This window comes from Haliotis rufescens, unplaced genomic scaffold (genome assembly GCF_023055435.1).
Source record: "Haliotis rufescens isolate VD_foot unplaced genomic scaffold, xgHalRufe1.0.p SCAF_34, whole genome shotgun sequence".
NCBI classification, from domain to species: domain Eukaryota; kingdom Metazoa; phylum Mollusca; class Gastropoda; order Lepetellida; family Haliotidae; genus Haliotis; species Haliotis rufescens.
Window position 1 is genome coordinate 2925657 of NW_025964046.1, and position 25182 is coordinate 2950838.

Sequence of the window (25182 nt, forward strand, 5' to 3'; positions counted from 1 at the left end):
TAGACCACGGAGGCAGAATGTAGGAAAGTGTCCTTGCATGCTGATCTGTATTGTTCTACGTATCTATGACAACAAATCATACGAGAGAGTCGTGCGTGTTATGTGTATGGGTAAATGTGTTGTTTTAGATGTGTGCGTTGTTCTACTTGTGTGGGATGTGTGCATTGTTCTACTTGTGTGGAATGTATGCATTGTTCTATTTGTGTGGGATGTATGCATTGTTCTACTTGTGTGGAGTGTATGCATTGTTCTACTTGTGTGGAATGTATGCATTATTCTACTTGTGTAGGATGCATGCGTTATTCTACTTGTGTGGGATGTATCCATTGTTTTACTTGTGTGGAATGTATGCATTGTTTTACTTGTGTGGAATGTATGCATTGTTCTACTTGTGTGGGATGTATGCATTGTTCTACTTGTGTAGGATGTATGCATTGTTCTACTTGTGTAGGATGTATGCATTGTTCTACTTGTGTGGAATGTATGCATTGTTTTACTTGTGTGGAATGTATGCATTGTTCTACTTGTGTAGGATGTATGCATTGTTCTACTTGTGTGGAATGTATGCATTGTTTTACTTGTGTGGGATGTGTGCATTGTTCTACTTGTGTAGGATGTATGCATTGTTCTGCTTGTGTTGGATGTGTGGATTGTTCTACTTGTGTGGAATGTATGCATTGTTCTACTTATGTGGGACGTATGCATTGTTCTACTTATGTGAGATGTATGCATTATTCTACTTGTGTGGGATGTATGCATTGTTCTACTTGTGTAGAATGTATGCATTGTTCTACTTGTGTAGAACGTATGCATTGTTCTACTTGTGTGTAATGTATGCATTGTTCTACTTGTGTGGAATGTATGCATTGTTTCTTCTTATGTGAGATGTATGCATTGTTCTACTTGTGTGGGATGTATTCATTGTTCTACTTATGTGAGATGTGTGCATTGTTCTACTTGTGTGTGACAAGTATTACGGACACATGTAGGATGTATGTATTGTTCTATTTAGGATATATATATATATATCCTTATATTCATATGCAGGACAACAAAGATGTTGTTTCACACCTGTAGGTAATTAATGTTTTAAGCCACTTCCAGCAATATCACGGCTGAGGACACCAGTAAAGGGCTTCACCCATTGTACCCATGAGGGGAATAGATCCCGGGTCTTTGACGTGACGAGCGAAGGCTGTAACCACTAGGCTACTCCATCGCCCTGGATGTGTATTCAAACCGTTATTGCGAATATGAAGGATGCATGTTTTGTTCTACAGATATATGTTTTGTTTTACTGTTGCAATTATTCAGGTCATATGCATTGTTGAGCAGCAATGCTTATTTAAAATGTTGGAGACTTAATACCTGATATACCTTCAATATACCCCTGGGAAATTTTCTGACATATGATTGGATGACCTTGAAGGTCAAGGTCACCCATTATTAACTAGGCGTAAAAAAAGCTGTGTTACATGATAATTTGAGTATTTATGAATGGAATTTGATGATTATTACCTTTTCAGGACCTATACATGACCTGTAACGTGTTTCATTGCATCATCAGGGAGTCTGCATCATCCGTGACAATCAATGTAACGTCATGCTCCATGCATATAGAGAATCTCACCCTTGTGTCTTTTGATATCAAATATATCAACACAAGTTGATAAAAGTGGAAAAATTCCGAGGCTTGCCGAGGATTTTTGCCACTTTTATCAACGAGTGTTGATCTATTTGATATCAAAAGACACAAGGGTGAGATTTTATTTATCATCCAACGTCATTCTTTCAACTTTTTCAATTTGTAGACAGTAATTAGCAGTGTCTTCTGTGTAAAAAGTACTGCAAACTGCTTCAGTAGCAGAGCCATTAGTGATGTCAGTTGATTGTGACGTCATGGTAACCAGTGATGTCACAATGGTCTGCAAAGCATTGTGATGTAAGTGTAGATATCGCTTGATCTCATCCAAGCGATATCTCCTGTGGGAGCCAGTTTTGGATGATAAATACTATTCTCCAGTTTCCTAGAAAATTAATACACCATTGTGCCTCTTTATGGAGAGATGACATCTCCATGGGTTTGTGAAAGATAGTACTGTGGGGCAGTACTGACAGTATTATGCAGTATAACAATACATTGTCTTTGTCTACTTCATCGTATGACACGTGTGTATTGTAAACCATTTTTAACCCTCTTTCTGTTAAAGATTGTTTTCCTATTTTGTTCATGTTTAATTGCAATAAAGATTGAAAACTGTCAGTACTAAACACGATTCATCAGCTGTTTTTCTATAACTACACCCGTGAAGATCCGGGGTAGAATAGGTCTTCAGCAACTAACCAACCTACATTGGATTCCGGATTCAGGGTTAAAGAAACCTATTCTTGTACAAGGCGACTAACTAGATCGGGGCATCAGGCTCGGCGACTTATTTGGTTTGTCTATCAACGTTCCCTAATGGGATGCGGGCAAGCATATCAGTCACTGGATTGTCTGGCCCAGACTTGATTATTCACAGTCACTGTCAGATAACCGAAATATTGCAGAGTGTAGCGTTTAGTTACAAGACAAGGAACACGTTTGAACAGGCCAGGCAGCTTAGAAACTAGGGTTTGTCCGCTATCCGGTGCCTAGAGTTGATTCACATGCTGTGAAGAGTTACATCCCTTTGCCATGCCAGGATCCACTGATTGTTGTTCGAGTCTCGTCGATGTGACCTGGTTATGATTGCTCTCATGGTCTCAGCCACGGCCAACACTTTCTTCACACATAAAGTTTGGTGATGTGGCCTTGAGGTTCGCTCGCCACGCAGAAGACCCGGGTGCAATGTGTGAAGCCCACTTCCGGTGTACCCCGCCGTGATATTGCTGGAAGATCACTAAAAGCGGCGTTAAACCCATCATACTCACGCTTCACACTTGAAGTCAACACGCCAACACGACTTGAAGTCAACATGACTCAAATACAGTTCAAAGTGTCCTTCAATAATCTCACTCATTCTCAAAGCCGAATTGATAAAACAATGAAATGTCCAACATTCACTTAGTTATCCTACACTAGACACATCTGGTTGCGTGGGCAGAAAGGGAATTCCATTTTAGTGTATTATGATCAAGTGTTACTTTGTCTTGATGCCTTTGGGTATCGATCGATGACGTCCATGCTAGAGCTGCCAATCGGCGTGAGTTAACCCCCCAGATGTCTCTTTCGAACACTAAGTCTATACCTATACAATAAATGTGTCCATAGCTAGCAGGTGAAGTAGTTATGGCGGTGTCAGGTAGCCAGCCTGTTGTTAAGGCGTTCTCTTGGTAAATTGAAGAGCAAAGTTCAGTTCCGAACAGCATGTGAATTCCATTTTAGATTTTAGCCAAACATGACAGACCAACTTTAAGTGAGCATACAGCTCACTCACACACTCACTAGCATATATATGGTTCGTACTATACTACACAATGTGTATTGGGTGTCCACAATGTTTTAGGGTTATAAATATACTAACATCGCTGACTGTCGTGGATGACTCACATCCGCGAGTAGGTATATGAGGTGTCGGCCAGTTTAAACACGGAGGGGACACGGGTGGCCCAGTCGTCTAAGGCGCCGCGATTCGCTGTGCAGAGTTGCGTCCCCTGGGCACGCCAGAAACCTATGATTGTGGATTCGAATCCCGGTTCGCCCCGATTATGTTTCTAGGTTTGTCGGCATACCCGTGCTCGTGGGTTTCCACCCACATTAAGCTGACACGCCGTGACATAACTGGACTACTGTTAAAAGCGGCGTTAAACCCAGCTCACTCACTCACTTTAAACACGTTGCTTATTTCGTATGATTATTTTCAAAACTGAAAAGGTAGGGAAGGGGGATTTTTTAGTTTTATTTCCTCAATAGTTTACAGGTAAAAAAAAAAATAAGCTTGTTTCTAGTGTACCACGTGACCCCCTTTAGACACACCCCTGCCACTCTTAGGGCGGGAGCGGGTCAAAAAGGCCACAGAAAAAAGTCAAAATGGCCACACTAATTGTATTATGCATTAATTGTTTTATATGCATTGTATAACTGTTCATAGGTCAGATCCGATTAATTGTATACACACAGATCTTCAGCACTAACAACACATCGCATATCACACATTTAGTTAGTGAGTGAGTGAGTGAGTGCTTTACGTCACAACGGCAATATTTCAGCCATATCGTGACGGTCACACTTTTAAACCCTTGATCCATGGTTTGAAGCGCATATTTGAAGGAGCTCCGATGGTGTTATGTCGCTCCCCTTGTATGAGCTCCATGCCCCAAAAGGTTTCATCATTAGGATAAAAGTTTACTCATGTTTTCACAACAGATTGGTACACTGGTCAGAACACAGAACAAAGAAAATTGATGAGGTTGGTTAAAACAAAAAACACGTGAACTCCATTGGAAGATAACACATTGTAATAACACACATCTAAGATGAACACTCTGTACACATCCTGCTGACATTGGATATTCATTTGTTATTAACAACATCTAAGATGAACACTCTGTACACATCCTGCTGACATTGGATATTCATTTGTTATTAACAACATCTAAGATGAACTCTGTACACATCCTGCTGACATTGGATATTCATTGGTTATTAACAACATCTAAGATGAACACTGTACACATCCTGCTCACATTGGATATTCATTTGTTATTAACAACATCCAAGATGAACACTCTGTACACATCCTGCTCACATTGGATATTCATTGGTTATTAACAACATCTAAGATGAACTCTGTACACATCCTGCTGACATTGGATATTCATTTGTTATTAACAACGTCCAAGATGAACACTCTGTACACATCCTGCTCACATTGGATATTCAGTTGTTATTAACAGCATCTAAGATGAACACTCTGTACACATCCTGCTGACATTGGATATTCATTTGTTATTAACAACATCTAAGATGAACACTGTACACATCCTGCTCACATTGGATATTCATTGGTTATTAACAACGTCCAAGATGAACACTGTACACATCCTGCTCACATTGGATATTCATTGGTTATTAACAACGTCCAAGATGAACACTACACATCCTGCTGACATTGGATATTCATTTGTTATTAACAACATCTAAGATGAACACTGTACACATCCTGCTGACATTGGATATTCATTTGTTATTAACAACATCTAAGATGAACACTGTACACATCCTGCTGACATTGGATATTCATTTGTTATTAACAACATCCAAGATGAACACTCTGTACACATCCTGCTCACATTGGATATTCATTTGTTATTAACAACATCCAAGATGAACACTCTGTACACATCCTGCTCACATTGGATATTCATTTGTTATTAACAACATCTAAGATGAACACTGTACACATCCTGCTCACATTGGATATTCATTTGTTATTAACAACATCTAAGATGAACACTCTGTACACATCCTGCTCACATTGGATATTCATTTGTTATTAACAACATCTAAGATGAACACTGTACACACCCTGCTGACATTGGATATTCATTTGTTATTAACAACATCTAAGATGAACACTGTACACATCCTGCTGACATTGGATATTCATTTGTTATTAACAACATCTAAGATGAACACTGTACACATCTTGCTCACATCGGATATTCATTTGTTATTAACAACATCTAAGATGAACACTGTACACATCCTGCTCACATTGGATATTCATTTGTTATTAACAACATCTAAGATGAACACTGTACACATCCTGCTCACATTGGATATTCATTTGTTATTAACAACATCTAAGATGAACTCTGTACACATCCTGCTGACATTGGATATTCATTTGTTATTAACAACATCTAAGATGAACACTGTAAACATCCTGCTGACATTGGATATTCATTTGTTATTAACAACATCTAAGATGAACACTGTACACATCCTGCTGACATTGGATATTCATTTGTTATTAACAACATCTAAGATGAACTCTGTACACATCCTGCTCACATTGGATATTCATTTGTTATTAACAACATCTAAGATGAACACTGTACACATCCTGCTCACATTGGATATTCATTTGTTATTAACAACATCTAAGATGAACACTGTACACATCCTGCTCACATTGGATATTCATTTGTTATTAACAACATCTAAGATGAACTCTGTACACATCCTGCTCACATTGGATATTCATTTGTTATTAACAACATCTAAGATGAACACTGTAAACATCCTGCTGACATTGGATATTCATTTGTTATTAACAACATCTAAGATGAACTCTGTACACATCCTGCTCACATTGGATATTCATTTGTTATTAACAACATCTAAGATGAACACTGTACACATCCTGCTGACATTGGATATTCATTTGTTATTAACAACATCTAAGATGAACACTGTACACATCTTGCTCACATCGGATATTCATTTGTTATTAACAACATCTAAGATGAACACTGTACACATCCTGCTCACATTGGATATTCATTTGTTATTAACAACATCTAAGATGAACACTGTACACATCCTGCTGACATTGGATATTCATTTGTTATTAACAACATCTAAGATGAACTCTGTACACATCCTGCTGACATTGGATATTCATTTGTTATTAACAACATCTAAGATGAACACTGTAAACATCCTGCTGACATTGGATATTCATTTGTTATTAACAACATCTAAGATGAACACTGTACACATCCTGCTGACATTGGATATTCATTTGTTATTAACAACATCTAAGATGAACTCTGTACACATCCTGCTCACATTGGATATTCATTTGTTATTAACAACATCTAAGATGAACACTGTACACATCCTGCTCACATTGGATATTCATTTGTTATTAACAACATCTAAGATGAACACTGTACACATCCTGCTCACATTGGATATTCATTTGTTATTAACAACATCTAAGATGAACTCTGTACACATCCTGCTCACATTGGATATTCATTTGTTATTAACAACATCTAAGATGAACACTGTAAACATCCTGCTGACATTGGATATTCATTTGTTATTAACAACATCTAAGATGAACTCTGTACACATCCTGCTCACATTGGATATTCATTTGTTATTAACAACATCTAAGATGAACACTGTACACATCCTGCTGACATTGGATATTCATTTGTTATTAACAACATCTAAGATGAACACTGTACACATCTTGCTCACATCGGATATTCATTTGTTATTAACAACATCTAAGATGAACACTGTACACATCCTGCTCACATTGGATATTCATTTGTTATTAACAACATCTAAGATGAACACTGTACACATCCTGCTGACATTGGATATTCATTTGTTATTAACAACATCTAAGATGAACTCTGTACACATCCTGCTGACATTGGATATTCATTTGTTATTAACAACATCTAAGATGAACACTGTAAACATCCTGCTGACATTGGATATTCATTTGTTATTAACAACATCTAAGATGAACACTGTACACATCCTGCTGACATTGGATATTCATTTGTTATTAACAACATCTAAGATGAACTCTGTACACATCCTGCTCACATTGGATATTCATTTGTTATTAACAACATCTAAGATGAACACTGTACACATCCTGCTCACATTGGATATTCATTTGTTATTAACAACATCTAAGATGAACACTGTACACATCCTGCTCACATTGGATATTCATTTGTTATTAACAACATCTAAGATGAACTCTGTACACATCCTGCTCACATTGGATATTCATTTGTTATTAAAACCGTCCAAGATGAACACTCTGTACACATCCTGCTCACATTATTATTATTTTTTGTTGGGGCCATTTTAATTTTTTTTGCCGTTTTGATTTTTGAGGTTTGAGGACGTTTTGACATGAAGCCGTGACATGACCCCCTCGGCCGAGGTAACGTTGTGGACCTGGGTGATACTGATCCACCGTTAATGGCATGGCGTGTGCAAAAAGTCGAAACGAGATGTAAAAACGAAATTTGCTGAAAAACATCGTTCTTTAACGGTGATTTGAGATAAATCAGAAGTCGGGGTAATTACTTTTCAAACGCTACGTATAATCGTTAGCATCTATACAAAGAGATAATAAAATACAGTAAACTACGTTTATAACGAACACGCTTATAACGAACTGGCGGATATAACGATCTGATTTTTGGGTCGCGGCCATTTGCTGTATATATGCTGTATATATGCTATATGTATGTTTATAACGAACTGCGGTTATAACGAACTAAATTTGTGGTCCCTTTGAGTTCGTTATAACCGTAGTTTACTGTATTGTGTTTTGAGATCGATTGGTCACTAAGCTGAGCGAGTATGTGATTTAAAAATGAATGCTTATTTTACAGCTGTTTTTACTTTTAAAAATTAACGTACATGAACACAGATTCGAAAACAGGTTTATCACGACAAGGACACGCTTTAACAACTAGCCTAACCAACCAATACATCACTACAAGAACTTAATCTTCAATAAGTTAAATATTTGCACGTTTAAGCAGTGTTTGGCGAATCAGATAACGTTGAATAGGAGTGGTGATGACAGAATATAAACATGGTACAATACAAAAGAGGGAATACAACATGAAAGTATCATGATGACAACATGACCGTTATTTGAATAAAGGCAAGTCAGACTTCAGTTTGTTTGTTTGTTTGTTTAACGCCGCACTCAGCAATATTCCAGCTATATGACGGCGGTCTGTATACAACTGAGTATGTACCAGACAGTCTAGTGATTGATATTGTGAGCAACGATCCAGACAGTGACGGTGCGATGTCAAAGTGTGTTTGAATGATTCAATTCTACAGCCCAAACATCTGTGTCTAGGTCATATCATTCATAGAGGAAGTGTGCTCTACGATCTAGGTCTAGACGCTGTCTCGTATGACACAGACCCATCTACTAAAGGTAGCCATGGACCAGCAAGTAGAAGATCTGCTCAATCTCCAATGCCTAGCATAAAGTACATGTATCTTGAATTCTTTATTCAGTGCAGTACAGGCCACAGGCCCTTTGTACAAAATGTATGGCATATTTATGGCAACAGTCACAATGATAAAATACGTGTTCTCTCTTCTTTACTGTGATACAGATATTTAGCGATATCAATAATCAGCTTTGTGTTGGTTGTAGATAAAAGAATTTTTAACTTATTTTGAAGGAATATAGAGATTGCGTAGGTGAGTATATGCAGGGCACACTAGCAGGAAATGTAACTCGTCTTCTATTTGGCCAACTTGACATAGTTTGCAAAATCTTTCTTCACGAGGGATATTAAGTTTTCTACCAGTTTCTGTTTCCAGCCAGTGTGCACAGCATCTGAACCTTGACATACATGACCGGAATTTACTCCCGGGTACACAATACAAATATTCTTTACACTTCAACGTTAATTTAAAATGAGAATAGAAGGACAATTTGGAGCTATTACATTATCTTCTATGTCATATTTGTTGAAAAGTATCTTCATAACGTTGAAATAACATCGAAGTAAATACCTGTACGTTACCGGGTGATTGTGATAACCAAACATGGCCGAATCCGAGTGAAAATAACGTCGTTCTTATATTAGTAACCCAATTCTTCTTTCCTTGGCTATCGTATAAATACACCATTTCATAAAACTTTTTAGCATAAATTATCGTGCTGTTTTTAAGTTCACTTAGTTTTCCTACACTAGTCACATCTGGCTGCGTGGGCAGAAAGGTGAGGTGAGGTGAAATTGAGGTATACTGACTCCGAGCCGACAAGTCCTTGTTTTAGCCCCTTAATGCCGAGCGCCAGACAGGGTAACAACAAGTACCATCTTTTAACGTCTTTTGGTATGACGCGGCCGGGGATCGAACCCCGGACCTTCTGCTCTCCGGGCGGACGCTCTACCACTAGACCACGGAGGCGGTCATGGGCAGAAAGTGAATTCCATCACAGTGTATTGTGTTCCCGTGTTACTTAAAGTCTTGTTGCCTTTGGGTATCGATCGATGACTTCCGTGCTAGAGATGAGTTAACCCCCCCGGTGGTTTAAAGATTCCGCATTGAAGAAAACTTCAAACAGCTGCACACCTTCCCCGCCACATGGACATACAAAACAATAAATAAACAAATCAATAAAGTAAATATTTCTAGTACCTCCCGTAAAATACAATCCGCTCTAAACTGGCTATATGTAGGCATCACGAAATTAGACTTTCGCCATTCCACTGGGCTCTGTCCCACATGTAAAGTTCCCCAAATAAAATGGCACATATTCTACACGTATATTAAAGGTAGACAAGGTCTAGACGCTGTCTCGTGTGACACAGACCTGTGTATGTGTATTAGAGTTAGCCACGGTCTAGACGCTCTCTAGGATGACACAGACCTGTCTATGTGTATTAAAGGTAGACATGGTCTAGACGCTGTCTCGCGTGACACAGACCTGTCTGTGTGTATTAAAGGTAGATATGGCCCAGACACTGTCTCGTGTGAAACAGACCTGTGTATGTGTATTACAGTTAGCCACGGTCTAGACGCTGTCTAGTGTGACACAGACCTGTCTATGTGTATTAAAGTTAGCCACGGTCTGGGTATCGATCGATGACTTCCGTGCTAGAACTGCCAATCGGCGAGTTTACCCCCCGGTGGTTTAAAGAGTCCGCATTGTCAAACATATCCATTCGTAACGTTGAAACTGGTAACAAACCTATTCACTGAACTGTGAACACACCCACTTTCCCATTCTCATTACAAACATACACAGTTCCTTTGGATCCGATCGCCACGCATTTCGGATCCTTCATTCCTTCCGTCTTGTGCAACATGTACCGTATACTTCCCGCATAGTCCACAAGCGCTAGGGCCGGCTTGCTATCCACCACAAAGATGTAACCTTTGCCATCATCGGCCATGCCCATGGGTTTCTTAATGTACTTACCAAACCCAAGCTCGCACATGTGTATCACGTGGCCACTCAACCGCAGACAGGCTACCTTGGACACCGTACAGTCAGACACCATGAGGTCTCCATTGGCAACAGTGCACATGTACAAGGGGTTGGCGAACAGAGCTGTGCCGTTGTGAATACACTTGAGAATATTACCCTCTAAGTCCATGATGTGGATGAGGACCGCCCCTGTCCCAGGGCAGGTGCTGACGGCGAAGGCATCTGTGCCCACAGCTGTGATTCCCCAATATTTCAGCTCGGTCTTGAGGGTCGTCTGTAGTATCAGGGTCGGTGAGACGGACATGATAGCAACATGCTTGGCTGCAGGGACAGTGACTGCCACCATGTTCCCAACATAATTACAGATACCGTGCGGCTTCTTCTCCATGGTCAGCTTGCTCTGCATGTCCTTGGTACCATGCGTGTAAAAGGACTTGACGCAGAAATTCTCCCCGTCAGTGACAACCAAAACTCCACCGGCTACAGACACAGCATCACGTAAGCTTGGTTGATTCTTATCCCCCTTTACTTTAGCAGAGATGATTCTTTCCAGCTTCAAGTCCCGCCTTTCGGTAACAAGGGGTTCGAAAGGAGAGATGTTTCCGACCTGAACTGGTGTCTGGGGAGACGTGGGCGTGGCAGGGGAAGCAGGTGCCGTTGGGGGGAGCGGTGGTGGTGTGGAGATCGGCAAAAGCATCAACTGTCTGGTACGCGACTGGCTACTGAGGCTTCCTAATGGCGGCACGTTCCAGTGTTTCGCCTGGTAGCTCAGGTTCCGCATCTGTATATCACAAGAGGACTTCTCCTTGTATGATGAGAATTTAATGCAGTACTGTTCCATTGTGTTGTACTGGTCAATAACGCGATGGAGGTCACCACCGTGGATCAGGTCATGAGATGCATCTTTCAGACGAGTGAGAAATTGAGTTTGACTGTTGTGGTTACGCAGTTCTTCATTCAGCTCGCTGTCAAACCTGCTGTAAGCATGGTCCAGCTCCTCCAAGATTTTGGCTTCTTCTCCTTTGATCTTCTGCACGACCTCTGCCACATGTTGAACGATCTTTCTCTTCTCTGTACAGTACTGATGCTCCAGCTTGTCATGTTCCCTCGCCTGCTCCAGCTTCCTGGCTGCAGACCTGTCAAGGTGGGAACAGAAGGAGTGATGAAACATCCTGATCCTGGCCCTCTTCTCAGCCACAGCCTCCTCCAGTGTGATGACTTGCAGGCACGTCCTGTGGAGAGTTGGAGCACAGGACGAGCAGATCATCACATCACAGTCAACGCACAGAAAGTCCAAAGACTTGCCTGGGTGCTTGTAACAGAGCCGCCCCTGCACGGTGGGTATAGAGTCTGTTCCACTGGACACCATGCCCAGAAGGTTCTTGATCAGAAAGTTGTCTTTGAAGTGACTGGCCCACTTATCAATTGAAACACTTGGATTTGGAATTTCGATGTTTTCCCGACATGTTGGGCAATTGAAGCGAGGGTTGGATCTCGAGCAGACGCTTTGGATGTAGCCGGACAGGCATCCTCTGCAGAAGGTGTGGACGCAGGGGAGGAACTTGGGTTCCTTGAACTGGTCGAAGCAGATGCCACATTCCAGGAATCCCCGACTGAAGGAATCATGTCGGCTGAGGGACGAAGACCCTAAAAAAATAGAAGAGTTCTGAGGGAATTTTGTACACAAACCATGAAAAATTACTATAAATCTGACTTATCTTTGTCGCTCTGGGCAGTCGGGTAGCCTAGTGGTTAAAGCGTTCGCTCGTCACGCCGAAGACCCGGGTTCGATTTCCGACATGGGTACAATGTGTGAAGCCCATTTCTGGTGTCCCCCGCCATGATATTGCTGGAATACTGTTAAAAGTGAAACCAAACTCACTCACTCAGGCTACATGACAATGGGGACACCAGAAATGGGTTTCACATTCTGTACCCATGTGGGAATCGAACCCGGGTCTTCGATGAGACGAGCCGACGTTTAAACCACTTAGCCACCTCAACGGTCATCCTCCTCCTCCTCCTCCTCCTCCTCCTCCTCCTCCTCATCATCATCATGAACAACAATTGTAAAAGTTAGTTGGCGAGTATTGTTAACGGGAAACACCACAAACAGGCTATGAAGCTGGAATATTGCTGAGTGCGGCGTAAAACAACAAACAAACAAACACACAAACAAACATTGGGTGACCCGAAAAAGGTGATGTTTTTTTATGATTTCTGGGATACCCTGTTCTACAAGTACGGACTATTTGTTGAATACAACAAACTATAAAAGTTAATTTGTTTAATGCAAATAGTCATTTTGTATAATAATCAGAACATATTTACTTTCTACCACATGTTTAGGTGAGTTGTATAGTCTGCAGGGTCCCCTACAGGCGGGGGTGGGGAAATATATCAATATCAATAATGAAATAATTGTTTCATCTGCCCTGATATTGGCATAATTCCAGAGACATGTATTCACAACCTTGCAAAGTGACGGGTACATGACTCTTTTGAGTGAGTGAGTGAGTGAGTGAGTTGGGTGAGCAACATAATGGAAAGTAGATTCATTTATTTTTTTTAAACGTGATCACATAAACATTACTTTCTTGGTGAATACGGTATCCATTAATGACGAAGGTTGTAGCTTAAACATGTGAGAATACTAGTAAATGTATCACTAATAATTGATAATAGACCCGTGAAGATCCGGAGTAGAATAGGTCTTCAGCAACCAATGCATGTCGTGAAAGGCGACTATGCTTGTCGTAAGAGGCGCCTAACAGTATTGGGTGGTCAGGCTCGCTGACTTGGTTGATCGTATCTCATTGCGTGGATCGTGATGTCAATCATTAGATTGTCTGGTCCAGACTCGATTTTCTCCCGACCGCCGTCATAGAGCTGGAATATTGCTGAGTGAGGCGTTAAACAAGAAACAAACTGGATTAGATTTAACAACAGAATTATAAACCTCAGAGTGTTCATTTGTATTGATCGTAAGGTTTCTTCAAACTTGAGAAAGACCCACATGAGGTTTTACTTGAGTAGAAAACCCGGGACTTACTGTGGAAGACCCTGGGACTTGATTTTCATCGTTATAAAAAGTTACATATTTCAGATCAAGTCCCTGGGTCTTCCACAGTAAGTCCCCAGGACTTCCATACCCTTTATTTTAAAAAAAACACACGCAATACTAGATTTTCTTCACTTTAATTGAAGTTGACATTTACAATGATAATCTTTGCAGGCCCCCCTTCCTACGGCAGCGCAGAAGCGGTTTTTTTAGTTTTCGTTTGTGTGAGAAATAAATCGCCACCTTCCTCTCTCTCCCACATCTTGCCACAAAATGAAACTCGACTGTAAGCTGTCCACATTATGACGGAGACGCTCACGGGCAATGCGTGCGTGCACGACCAGCACGTGCATGACACCTGTAGTCGTCACTCAACATAGCTGACGGATGCGTTTATAGTCTCGTTATATCGCATATATAGATCCTCGTTATTGCGTATCTCAATTAGAATTAACTTTGTCGGTTTATAAGTCAGATAAAACACTTATCCTCGGTTTTGGTTGAAAATGTAAACCCGCCTGGTCGGAAAGATCCTGCGGGCCTTCAGCCCTTAGGATCTTCCTTCATGACTACAGGGGCGGTCGGGTAGCCTAGTGGTTAAAGCGTTCGCTCGTCACGCCGAAGACCCGGGTTCGATTCCCGACATGGGTACAATGTGTGAAGCCCATTTCTGGTGTCCCCCGCCGTGATATTGCTGGAATATTGCTAAAAGCGGCGTAAAACCATACTCACTCACTCACTCATGACTACAACCGGCAGTGCTGCCCATGATTGGGAATTATCGACACTATCAAGAAATCTGTGATGGTCATACAGATAAAATGTTGAGGTGTATTTCGTTTTCGTCTTAAGATTATATCCGCAACTGGCTTCATAGAACGCCCAGTGATTTCTCCGCTCCAGTTCACACTCAACACATACGTCATTTCACTGAGGACTGTCTTCTGCCGTGCCGGCCAATGTCGACCAGTTACGTGTATGTACCTGGGGTTTTACGTGGGGATTCACCTGGGGTTTCACCTGGTGGTTTCCCCTGGATTTCTGACTGGGTTTCTACTCGGGAACTATCAGAGAAAACACCCAGTGGTCAGATCAGGGTGACGAATTTTATCCTGAACTGGTAATGCCTGAGGCTTGTCACAAAATCGCGAATCTGAGACCCGTCAATCATGATATGCCTCAGTGTGTCTGAACAAGCCAGCCTGTCCCATACACCGTGAGTCATTAAGTAATCTGCCCCAGTGTGCCTGAACAAGCCTGCCTGTCCCATACACCGTGAGTCATTAAGTAACCTGCCTCAGTGTGTCTGAACAAGCCTGCCTGTCCCATACACCGTGAGTCATTAAGTAACCTGCCCCAGTGTGCCTGAACAAGCCTGCCTGTCCCATACACCGTGAGTCATTAAGTAACCTGCCTCAGTGTGTCTGAACAAGCCTGCCTGTCCCATACACCGTGAGTCATTAAGTAATCTGCCCCAGTGTGTCTGAACAAGCCTGCCTGTCCCATACACCGTGAGTCATTAAGTAACCTGCCCCAGTGTGTCTGAACAAGCCTACCTGTCCCATACACCGTGAGTCATTAAGTAATCTGCCCCGGTGTGTCTGAACAAGCCTACCTGTCCCATACACCGTGAGTCATTAAGTAATCTGCCCCAGTGTGTCTGAACAAGCCTGCCTGTCCCATACACCGTGAGTCATTAAGTAATCTGCCCCAGTTTGTCTGAACAAGCCTGCCTGTCCCATATACCGTGAGTCATTAAGTAATCTGCCCCAGTTTGCCTGAACAAGCCTGCCTGTCCCATATACCGTGAGTCATTAAGTAATCTGCCCCAGTGTGTCTGAACAAGCCTGCCTGTCCCATACACCGTGAGTCATTAAGTAATCTGCCCCAGTTTGTCTGAACAAGCCTGTCTGTCCCATACACCGTGAGTCATTAAGTAATCTGCCCCACTGTGTCTGAACAAGCCTGCCTGTCCCATACACCGTGAGTCATTAAGAAATCTGCCCCAGTTTGTCTGAACAAGCCTGCCTGTCCCATACACCGTGAGTCATTAAGTAATCTGCCCCAGTTTGTCTGAACAAGCCTGCCTGTCCCATACACCGTGAGTCATGAAGTAACCTGCCCCAGTGTGTCTGAACAAGCCTCCCTGTCCCATACACCGTGAGTCATTAAGTAACCTGCCCCAGTGTGTCTGAACAAGCCTGCCTGTCCCATACACCGTGAGTCATTAAGTAATCTGCCCCAGTTTGTCTGAACAAGCCTGCCTGTCCCATACACCGAGAGTCATTAAGTAACCTGCCTCAGTGTGTCTGAACAAGCCCGCCTGTCCCATACACCGTGAGTCATTAAGTAATCAGCCTCAGTGTGTCTGAACAAGCCTGCCTGTCCCATACACCGTGTCATTAAGTAATCTGCCCCAGTGTGTCTGAACAAGCCTGCCTGTCCCATACACCGTGAGTCATTAAGTAATCTGCCCCAGTGTGTCTGAACAAGCCTGCCTGTCCCATATACCGTGAGTCATTAAGTAATCTGCCCCAGTTTGTCTGAACAAGCCTGCCTGTCCCATATACCGTGAGTCATTAATTAATCTGCCCCAGTTTGTCTGAACAAGCCTGCCTGTCATATATACCGTGAGTCATTAATTAATCTGCCCCAGTTTGTCTGAACAAGCCTGCCTGTCATATATACCGTGAGTCATTAAGTAACCTGCCCCAGTGTGTCTGAACAAGCCTACCTGTCCCATACACCGTGAGTCATTAAGTAATCTGCCCCAGTTTGTCTGAACAAGCCTGCCTGTCCCATACACCGTGAGTCATTAAGTAATCTGCCCCAGTGTGTCTGAACAAGCCTGCCTGTCCCATACACCGTGAGTCATTAAGTAATCTGCCCCACTGTGTCTGAACAAGCCTGCCTGTCCCATACACCGTGAGTCATTAAGTAATCTGCCCCAGTGTGTCTGAACAAGCCTGCCTGTCCCATATACCGTGAGTCATTAAGTAATCTGCCCCAGTTTGTCTGAACAAGCCTGCCTGTCTCATACACCGTGAGTCATTAAGTAATCTGCCCCAGTTTGTCTGAACAAGCCTGCCTGTCCCATACACCGTGAGTCATTAAGTAATCTGCCCCAGTTTGTCTGAACAAGCCTGCCTGTCCCATATACCGTGAGTCATTAATTAATCTGCCCCAGTGTGTCTGAACAAGCCTACCTGTCATATATACCGTGAGTCATTAAGTAATCTGCCCCAGTTTACACCTGGTAAATAGACGCACTACAGAAAGAGACGCATCCAGAATAAATAGGGCAGAAGTTTGATGGATTAAAAACGATCTCACATTTATATCTTTTTAAAACTTGAAATGCAGTTATATTTGTGTTAAACATCGAAAAAAGTGAGTGAGTAGGCGAGATGGGTTTAACGCTGCTCAGAGCTGTATTCCAGTTATATCACGGCGTGTCACCTAGATGTGGGACGAAAGCCCGAAGTGATGCAGGTCTCAGACGTTTCCAACTTTGGTGAAACCCACGAGCACGGGTATGTTGCTGACAAACCTAGAAACATAATCGGGGCGAACCGGGATTCGAACCCACAGTCAAGGGACGCGCGGTGGGGTAGCCTAGTGGTTAAAGCATTCGCTCATCACGTCGGCCCGGGTTCGATTCCCCAAATGGGTATAATTTGTTAATCCCATTGTTGACGTACCCCGCAGTGATATTGCTGGAATATTGATAAATGCGGCGCAAAATAATACTCACTCTGTCACACAAAGGCCGGATATATGGACCTAACAAAAAAAACACCAGTTCTTATTCCAAGATGTACGATAAGCTTCTCCCACACAATCCATCGCGATAGCGCCAAACAGGCTTTGAATAGGTGAGCAAGGATTGTTTACATACCAATGCATGTCCGCTGATCATAGAATCGTTTTCACAAAACATAAACGTATTCACAGTTCGTCCTTGACATGGCCCAAGCGAGGATACAGACTTTTGTTTGTGTGTTTATTGGGAAAAACGATCCACAGTGTCGGTGTACAGATATAGCTTTTGTTTGTTTGTTTATTGGGAAAAACGATCCACACTGTCGGGGTACAGGTATAGCTTTTGTTTGTTTGTTTATTGGGAAAAACGATCCACACTGTCGGGGTACAGATATAGCTTTTGTTTGTTTGTTTATTGGGAAAAACGATCCACACTGTCAGGGTACAGATATAGCTTCTGTTTGTTTGTTTATTGGGAAAAACGATCCACACTGTCGGGGTACAGATATAGCTTTTGTTTGTTTGTTTATTGGGAAAAACGATCCACAGTGTCGGGGTACAGATATAGCTTTTGTTTGTTTGTTTATTGGGAAACACGATCCACACTGTCGGGGTACAGATATAGCTTTTGTTTGTTTGTTTATTGGGAAAAACGATCCACACTGTCGGGGTACAGATATAGCTTTTGTTTGTTTGTTTATTGGGAAAAACGATCCACACTGTCGGGGTACAGATATAGCTTTTGTTTGTTTGTTTATTGGGAAAAACGATCCACACTGTCGGGGTACAGATATAGCTTTTGTTTGTGTGTTTATTTGGAAAAAACGATCCACACTGTCGGGGTACAGATATAACTTTTGTTTGTTTGTTTATTGGGAAAAAAGATCCACACTGTCGGGGTACAGATATAGCTTTTGTTTGTTTGTTTATTGGGAAAGACGATCCACACTGTCGGGGTACAGATATAGCTTTTGTTTGTTTGTTTATTGGGAAAAACGATCCACACTGTCGGGGTACAGATATAGCTTTTGTTTGTTTCTTTATTGGAAAAAACGATTCACACTGTCGGGGTACAGATATAGCTTTTGTTTGTTTCTTTATTTGGGAAAAACGATCCACACTGTCGGGGTACAGATATAGCTTTTGTTATTTGTTTATTGGGAAAAACGATCCACACTGTCGGGGTACAGGTATAGCTTTTGTTTGTTTGTTTATTTGGGAAAAACGATCCACACTGTCGGGGTACAGATATAGCTTTTGTTTGTTTGTTTATTGGGAAAAACGATCCACACTGTCGGGGTACAGATATAGCTTTTGTTTGTTTGTTTATTGGGAAAAACGATCCACACTGTCGGGGTACAGATATAGCTTTTGTTTGTTTGTTTATTGGGAAAAACGATCCACACTGTCGGGGTACAGATATAGCTTTTGTTTGTGTGTTTATTGGGAAAAACGATCCACACTGTCGGGGTACAGATATAGCTTTTGTTTGTGTGTTTATTTGGAAAAAACGATCCACACTGTCGGGGTACAGATATAACTTTTGTTTGTTTGTTTATTGGGAAAAAAGATCCACACTGTCGGGGTACAGATATAGCTTTTGTTTGTTTGTTTATTGGGAAAGACGATCCACACTGTCGGGGTACAGATATAGCTTTTGTTTGTTTGTTTATTGGGAAAAACGATCCACACTGTCGGGGTACAGATATAGCTTTTGTTTGTTTCTTTATTGGAAAAAACGATCCACACTGTCGGGGTACAGATATAGCTTTTGTTTGTTTGTTTATTTGGGAAAAACGATCCACACTGTCGGGGTACAGATATAGCTTTTGTTATTTGTTTATTGGGAAAAACGATCCACACTGTCGGGGTACAGGTATAGCTTTTGTTTGTTTGTTTATTTGGGAAAAACGATCCACACTGTCGGGGTACAGATATAGCTTTTGTTTGTTTGTTTATTGGGAAAAACGATCCACACTGTCGGGGTACAGATATAGCTTTTGTTTGTTTGTTTATTGGGAAAAACGATCCACACTGTCGGGGTACAGATATAGCTTTTGTTTGTTTGTTTATTGGGAAAAACGATCCACACTGTCGGGGTACAGATATAGCTTTTGTTTGTTTGTTTATTGGGAAAAACGATCCACAGTGTCGGGGTACAGATATAGCTTTTGTTTGGTTGTTTATTGGGAAAAACGATCCACACTGTCGGGGTACAGATAAAGCTTTTGTTTGTTTGTTTATTGGGAAAAACGATCCACAGTGTCGGGGTACAGATAAAGCTTTTGTTTGTGTGTTTATTGGGAAAAACGATCCACTGTGTTGGGGTACAGATATAGCTTTTGTTTGTTTGTTTATTGGGAAAAACGATCCACACTGTCGGGGTACAGATATAGCTTTTGTTTGTTTGTTTATTGGGAAAAACGATCCACACTGTCGGGGTACAGATATAGCTTTTGTTTGGTTGTTTATTGGGAAAAACGATCCACAGTGTCGGGGTACAGATAAAGCTTTTGTTTGTTTGTTTATTGGGAAAAACGATCCACAGTGTCGGGGTACAGATATAGCTTTTGTTTGTGTGTTTATTGGGAAAAACGATCCACTGTGTTGGGGTACAGATATAGCTTTTGTTTGTTTGTTTATTGGGAAAAACGATCCACACTGTCGGGGTACAGATATAGCTTTTGTTTGTTTGTTTATTGGGAAAAACGATCCACACTGTCGGGGTACAGATATAGCTTTTGTTTGTTTGTTTATTGGGAAAAACGATCCACACTGTCGGGGTACAGATATAACTTTTGTTTGTGTGTTTATTGGGAAAAACGATCCACAGTGTTGGGGTGCAGATATAGCTTTTGTTTGGTTGTTTATTGGGAAAAACGATCCACACTGTCAGGGTACAGATATAGCTATTTGTGAGTTGTTTATTGGGAAAAACGATCCACACTGTCGGTGTACGGATACAGCTATTTGTTTGTTTGTTTATTGGGAAAAACGATCCACAGTGTCGGGGTACAGGTACATCTATTTGTGAGTTGTTTACGTCACAATCAGCAATATTCCAGCTATATGACGGCGGTCTGTAAATAAGGGAGTCTTGACAAGACAGTCAGGTAACTGATATTGGAAAAAACGGTCCACACTGTCGGGGTACAGATACAGCTTTTGTTTGTTTGCTTGTTTGTTTGTTTGTGAGTTGTTTACGTCACAATCAGCAATATTGCAGCTTTTTGACGGCTGTTTGTAAATAAGCGAGTCTTGACCAGACAATCAGGTAATTGATATTGGAAAAAACGGTCCACATTGTCGGGGTACGAGATACAGCTTTTGTTTGTTTGTTTGTTGGTTGGTTGTTTAACGTCACAATCAGCAATATTCCAGCTATATGACGGCGGTCTGTAAATAATCGAGTTATTCACAATTCGACCTCATAATGATCCAAGTGAGGATACAGCTTTTTGTTTGTTTATTGTTTACCGCCGTGATTAGCAATATTCCAGCTGTAACATATGACTGGATATAATCTTGTCTTGATCAGACAATCAAGTGATTGATATTAAGAGCATCTATCCATGATCTCGGGGTCTGCACTCGCGTAGTCTTGAAAGTTTATCATCAAATGGGCTAATGGTCATATTGTATGTTTATAGGCGGATCATCAGTTTGTTTGAGTATGTTTCTACGTTTATCCACACATGGCTCGTGGGTTTCATCCAAGTAGACATCCGAGAACCGCATCACTTCCTCCACATGAAGAGTATCAAGATTAATCAAAGCGCCTATGTTTAAGTATGGGACACTATGATCACTTTAGCGCTAAGTTCGCTTTGTGGAGGTGAGGTGAGGTGAAATGGGGTTTAACGTCGCGTCAAAGATTATTTCACTTATATAGCGACGTGCATGTACGTGTGTGTGTTTGTGCGGCTGCTTGTACTAGACCGGACTGATGCCGATTTATAGTGCTAGCTCACTGAGATACCATGCTGCAGTTTAACATGAATACCCCACTCAGACACAGTATACTGACTCCGAGCCGACAAGTCCTTGTTTTAGCCCCTTAATGCCGAGCGCCAGACAGGGTAACAACAAGTACCATCTTTTAACGTCTTTTGGTATGATGCGGCCGGGGATCGAACCCCGGACCTTCCGCTCTCCGGGCGGACGCTCTACCACAAGACCACGGAGGCGGTCTCGCTTTGTGGAACGGGCCCCTGATCTTTTGCATGTCTTGTAAAGGCGACAATGGCCCTGCCAGGATTCCATATAACAGCCGCGGAATGAGAACACGAAGGACGGTGTCAAACGCCAACTAACTCGACGTGTCTCAGTGGAGTAAGGCTTGAATCCCGTATTGTCGTGAGGGTGGTGAGGGGCTGTGACATCTTGATGTATGTCACGGTGACTGGTTACTGAATGTAGGTTATACATATCTGTCCAGGTATACATTCACATAAATACCATATTCCAACCTATACATGACTTTACCTCAACATATACATGACTATACCTCAACATATACATCCATGTGTATCATATCCCATCACGTCCTTAACAAGGTGTTCGTGTGTACATATTATTCAACGTGTTGTAAACATCACGTACCTTCAATTCTCGTGTCGTCCATGGTGTTAGATTTACGACGTTTAAACTCGTCCTTAGTCTTGGCTGTGCAGTTGCAAGACGTCACGCATGACTAATCAGGCAATATCAACCAGGATGTGACAAGTGAAAAATACCTCCCAGCTTAAGTAAACCAAAGGGGAAATTTCCAGATCGACTGTCGTGATTGTGAAATCACGGAACGAAAGAGCCCCCGTCTTCATTGGGCCATGACACGTTGTTGCATTCAGTTGGTTGTCGGTGTCACTGAACAACCTACGTATTGTGGGCCTGTTATTCCGGGTTGTATCTTGTGACCCTCCGTCTATATTTAGCTCAACTGGCTTCTCGGGGTGGACGTGGGGATTCCGGGTAGGCGACAGCAGGAATTGGGTGGCTGACCTCGGCGAGTTGGATGATGGCGCCATAGCGTGCTGTGTGCGGCGTTAAACAACACGGGTAATCTCGATCTGCCTCAGGGCCTGCGATCCTATTCTAAAGTCTGTTTGTTTGTTTGTTTGTTGTTTAACGCCAGCTATATGACGGCGGTCTGTAAATAATTGAGTCTGGACCAGACAATCCAGTGATTGACATCATGATCATCGATCTATTGAGATCGATGACATGCATCAACCAAGTCAGCAGCCACCCGATCTCGTTAGTCGCCTCTTAGGACAAGCATGGGTTTCTGAAGACCCATTTTCACCTGGATCTTCCCGGGGAATTCAGTTTGTGACGACAGACGATGTTTGTGTTAAATATCAATGGATTTTAAGATAATATATAATATATAGTTAAGAGATGACACGCGAGTCAACGGTCCAACCTAGTGACACAGTAAAAACTGTGAAACTAGCACATACATACATACATACATACATACATACATACATACATACATACATACATGCTCGGTGTGACTCGGTGCAACTCGGCGACACTCGGTGTAACTCGGCATAACTCGGTGACTCTCGGTGAGAGTCGGTTGACTTGCGTCTCATCTTATCCTGACGGTGTGGATCGTTAAAGTAAAACAACACCATCACTGAGGCCGCCGCGACAAACAACAAACAAACATACTATAACGTAACCAGTTGTCGAAGTCTGCTGTATGGGGTAATGATATGGTGTTCATGTTTCTCACATTGACGCAGTGTGAGTGGTAACGTCCCTCGTACACAGCTGTGAGGGTAGAATTGGCCTTCAGCAACCCATGCTTGTCGTAAAAGGCGACTATACTTGTCGTAAGAGCCGACTAATGGGATCGGGTGGTCAGGCTTGCTGACTTGGTTCATGCACGTCGCATCCCAATTGCGTGGATCGATGCTCATGATTTCAATCACTCGATTGTCTGGTCCAGACTCGATTTTTTACAGCCCGCTGGCATATAGCTGGGATATTGCTGAGGGCGGCGGTGATCAACAAATAAACAAACAAAGCTGTGAGGGGACACTGACTAGTGCGTTCGATTCCCGACATGGGTACAATGTGTGAAGCCCATTTCTGGTGTCCCCCGCCGTGATATTGCTGGAATATTGCTAAAAGCGGCGTAAAACCTCACTCACTCACTCACTCACTCACTCACTCACCGACTAGTGCATGCATCTGAATGAAGGGCCGTATATTGACAACAGTCTTGCAGGAGTTATCTCCTCCTGATTTCCGATGGCAAAGCGGGAAATTTCCATACTTTGAGATGATGAATCGTCGCGTTCAAGATTCTTGCACTTAATAGATATAGTGTGTGTGTGTGTGTGTGTGTGTGCGTGCGTGCGTGCGTGCGTGCGTGCGTGCGTGCGTGCGTGTGACTAACAGTGCTAGCCCACTGTGATACCATGCCGCAGTTTAACATGGATACCACTGACTCCGATCCAACCAGTCCTTGTTTTATTCCCTTTATGCCGTGCGCTGGGCAGGGTAACAACAAGTATAATCTTTTAACGGATTTTGGTATGACGTGGCCGGGATTGAACCATGGCTCCGTCCTCGTATGTGTCGACTAGATAGAGCGTCTACCCGTAGGACCTAAGATGGGTGGTTCGATCCCCGGCCGCGTCATACCAAATACGTTAAAGTTGATAATTGTTGTGAGGCTGCTAGATACAAGATGTCTGTGAGAAGAACTTGTAAATATAATGATTATATACTTCAGTGTGAAAGACTGACTTTATGAAGTTGTGGAAAGTGATATTTTTAATTGCAGTGAGCATAACACTTGATATTTTACTGCAGTGAACGTTAAAATTGATATTTTACTGCAGTGAACGTGTAAAGATTGATATTTTACTGCAGTGAACGTAACAATTGATATTTTACTGCAGTGAACGTAAAGATTGATATTTTACTGCAGTGAACGTAAAAATTGATATTTTACTGCAGTGAACGTAAAAATTGATATTTTACTGCAGTGAACGTAAAAAAAGATATTTCTCTGCATGAACGTAAGAATTGTTTTTTTATTGCAGTGAACGTAAAAATTGATATTTTATTGCAGTGAACGTAAAAATTGATATTTTATTGCAGTGAACGTAAAAATTCATATTTTACTGCAGTGAACGTAAAAATTGATATTTCATTGCAGTGAACATGACACTTTGACAGAACTATTGTCATACAAGAGTTACTTCCCCTCACATTGTCTCCTTTTATCGTATTTGTCTCGCCCGTACACAAACTATTGACTTCCTTTTACGTTTGTTCCACATTGACAATGACATTTGGTCATTTATGGCGCTAATATCGCTTCATGCCGTTTATTTTCCTCTCGAAAATGTTTCGTGATAAACTGTAATTTTCTCATTTATCTCGTCAAGCGGTCTC

General features: G+C 41.9%; 1 protein-coding gene across 1 annotated transcript; it reads right to left on the reverse strand.

Moving 5' to 3' along the window:
* Positions 1-8989: 8989 nt before the first annotated feature.
* Positions 8990-22669, reverse strand: LOC124148333. Its single transcript, XM_046519369.2, has 2 exons — positions 22366-22669; positions 8990-12587 (listed from the first exon to the last, which is right to left on the reverse strand). The coding sequence occupies exons 1-2, from the start codon at positions 22385-22387 to the stop codon at positions 10705-10707; spliced, it is 1905 nt and encodes a 634-aa protein (XP_046375325.2). The 5' UTR covers positions 22388-22669; the 3' UTR covers positions 8990-10704.
* Positions 22670-25182: the final 2513 nt, after the last annotated feature.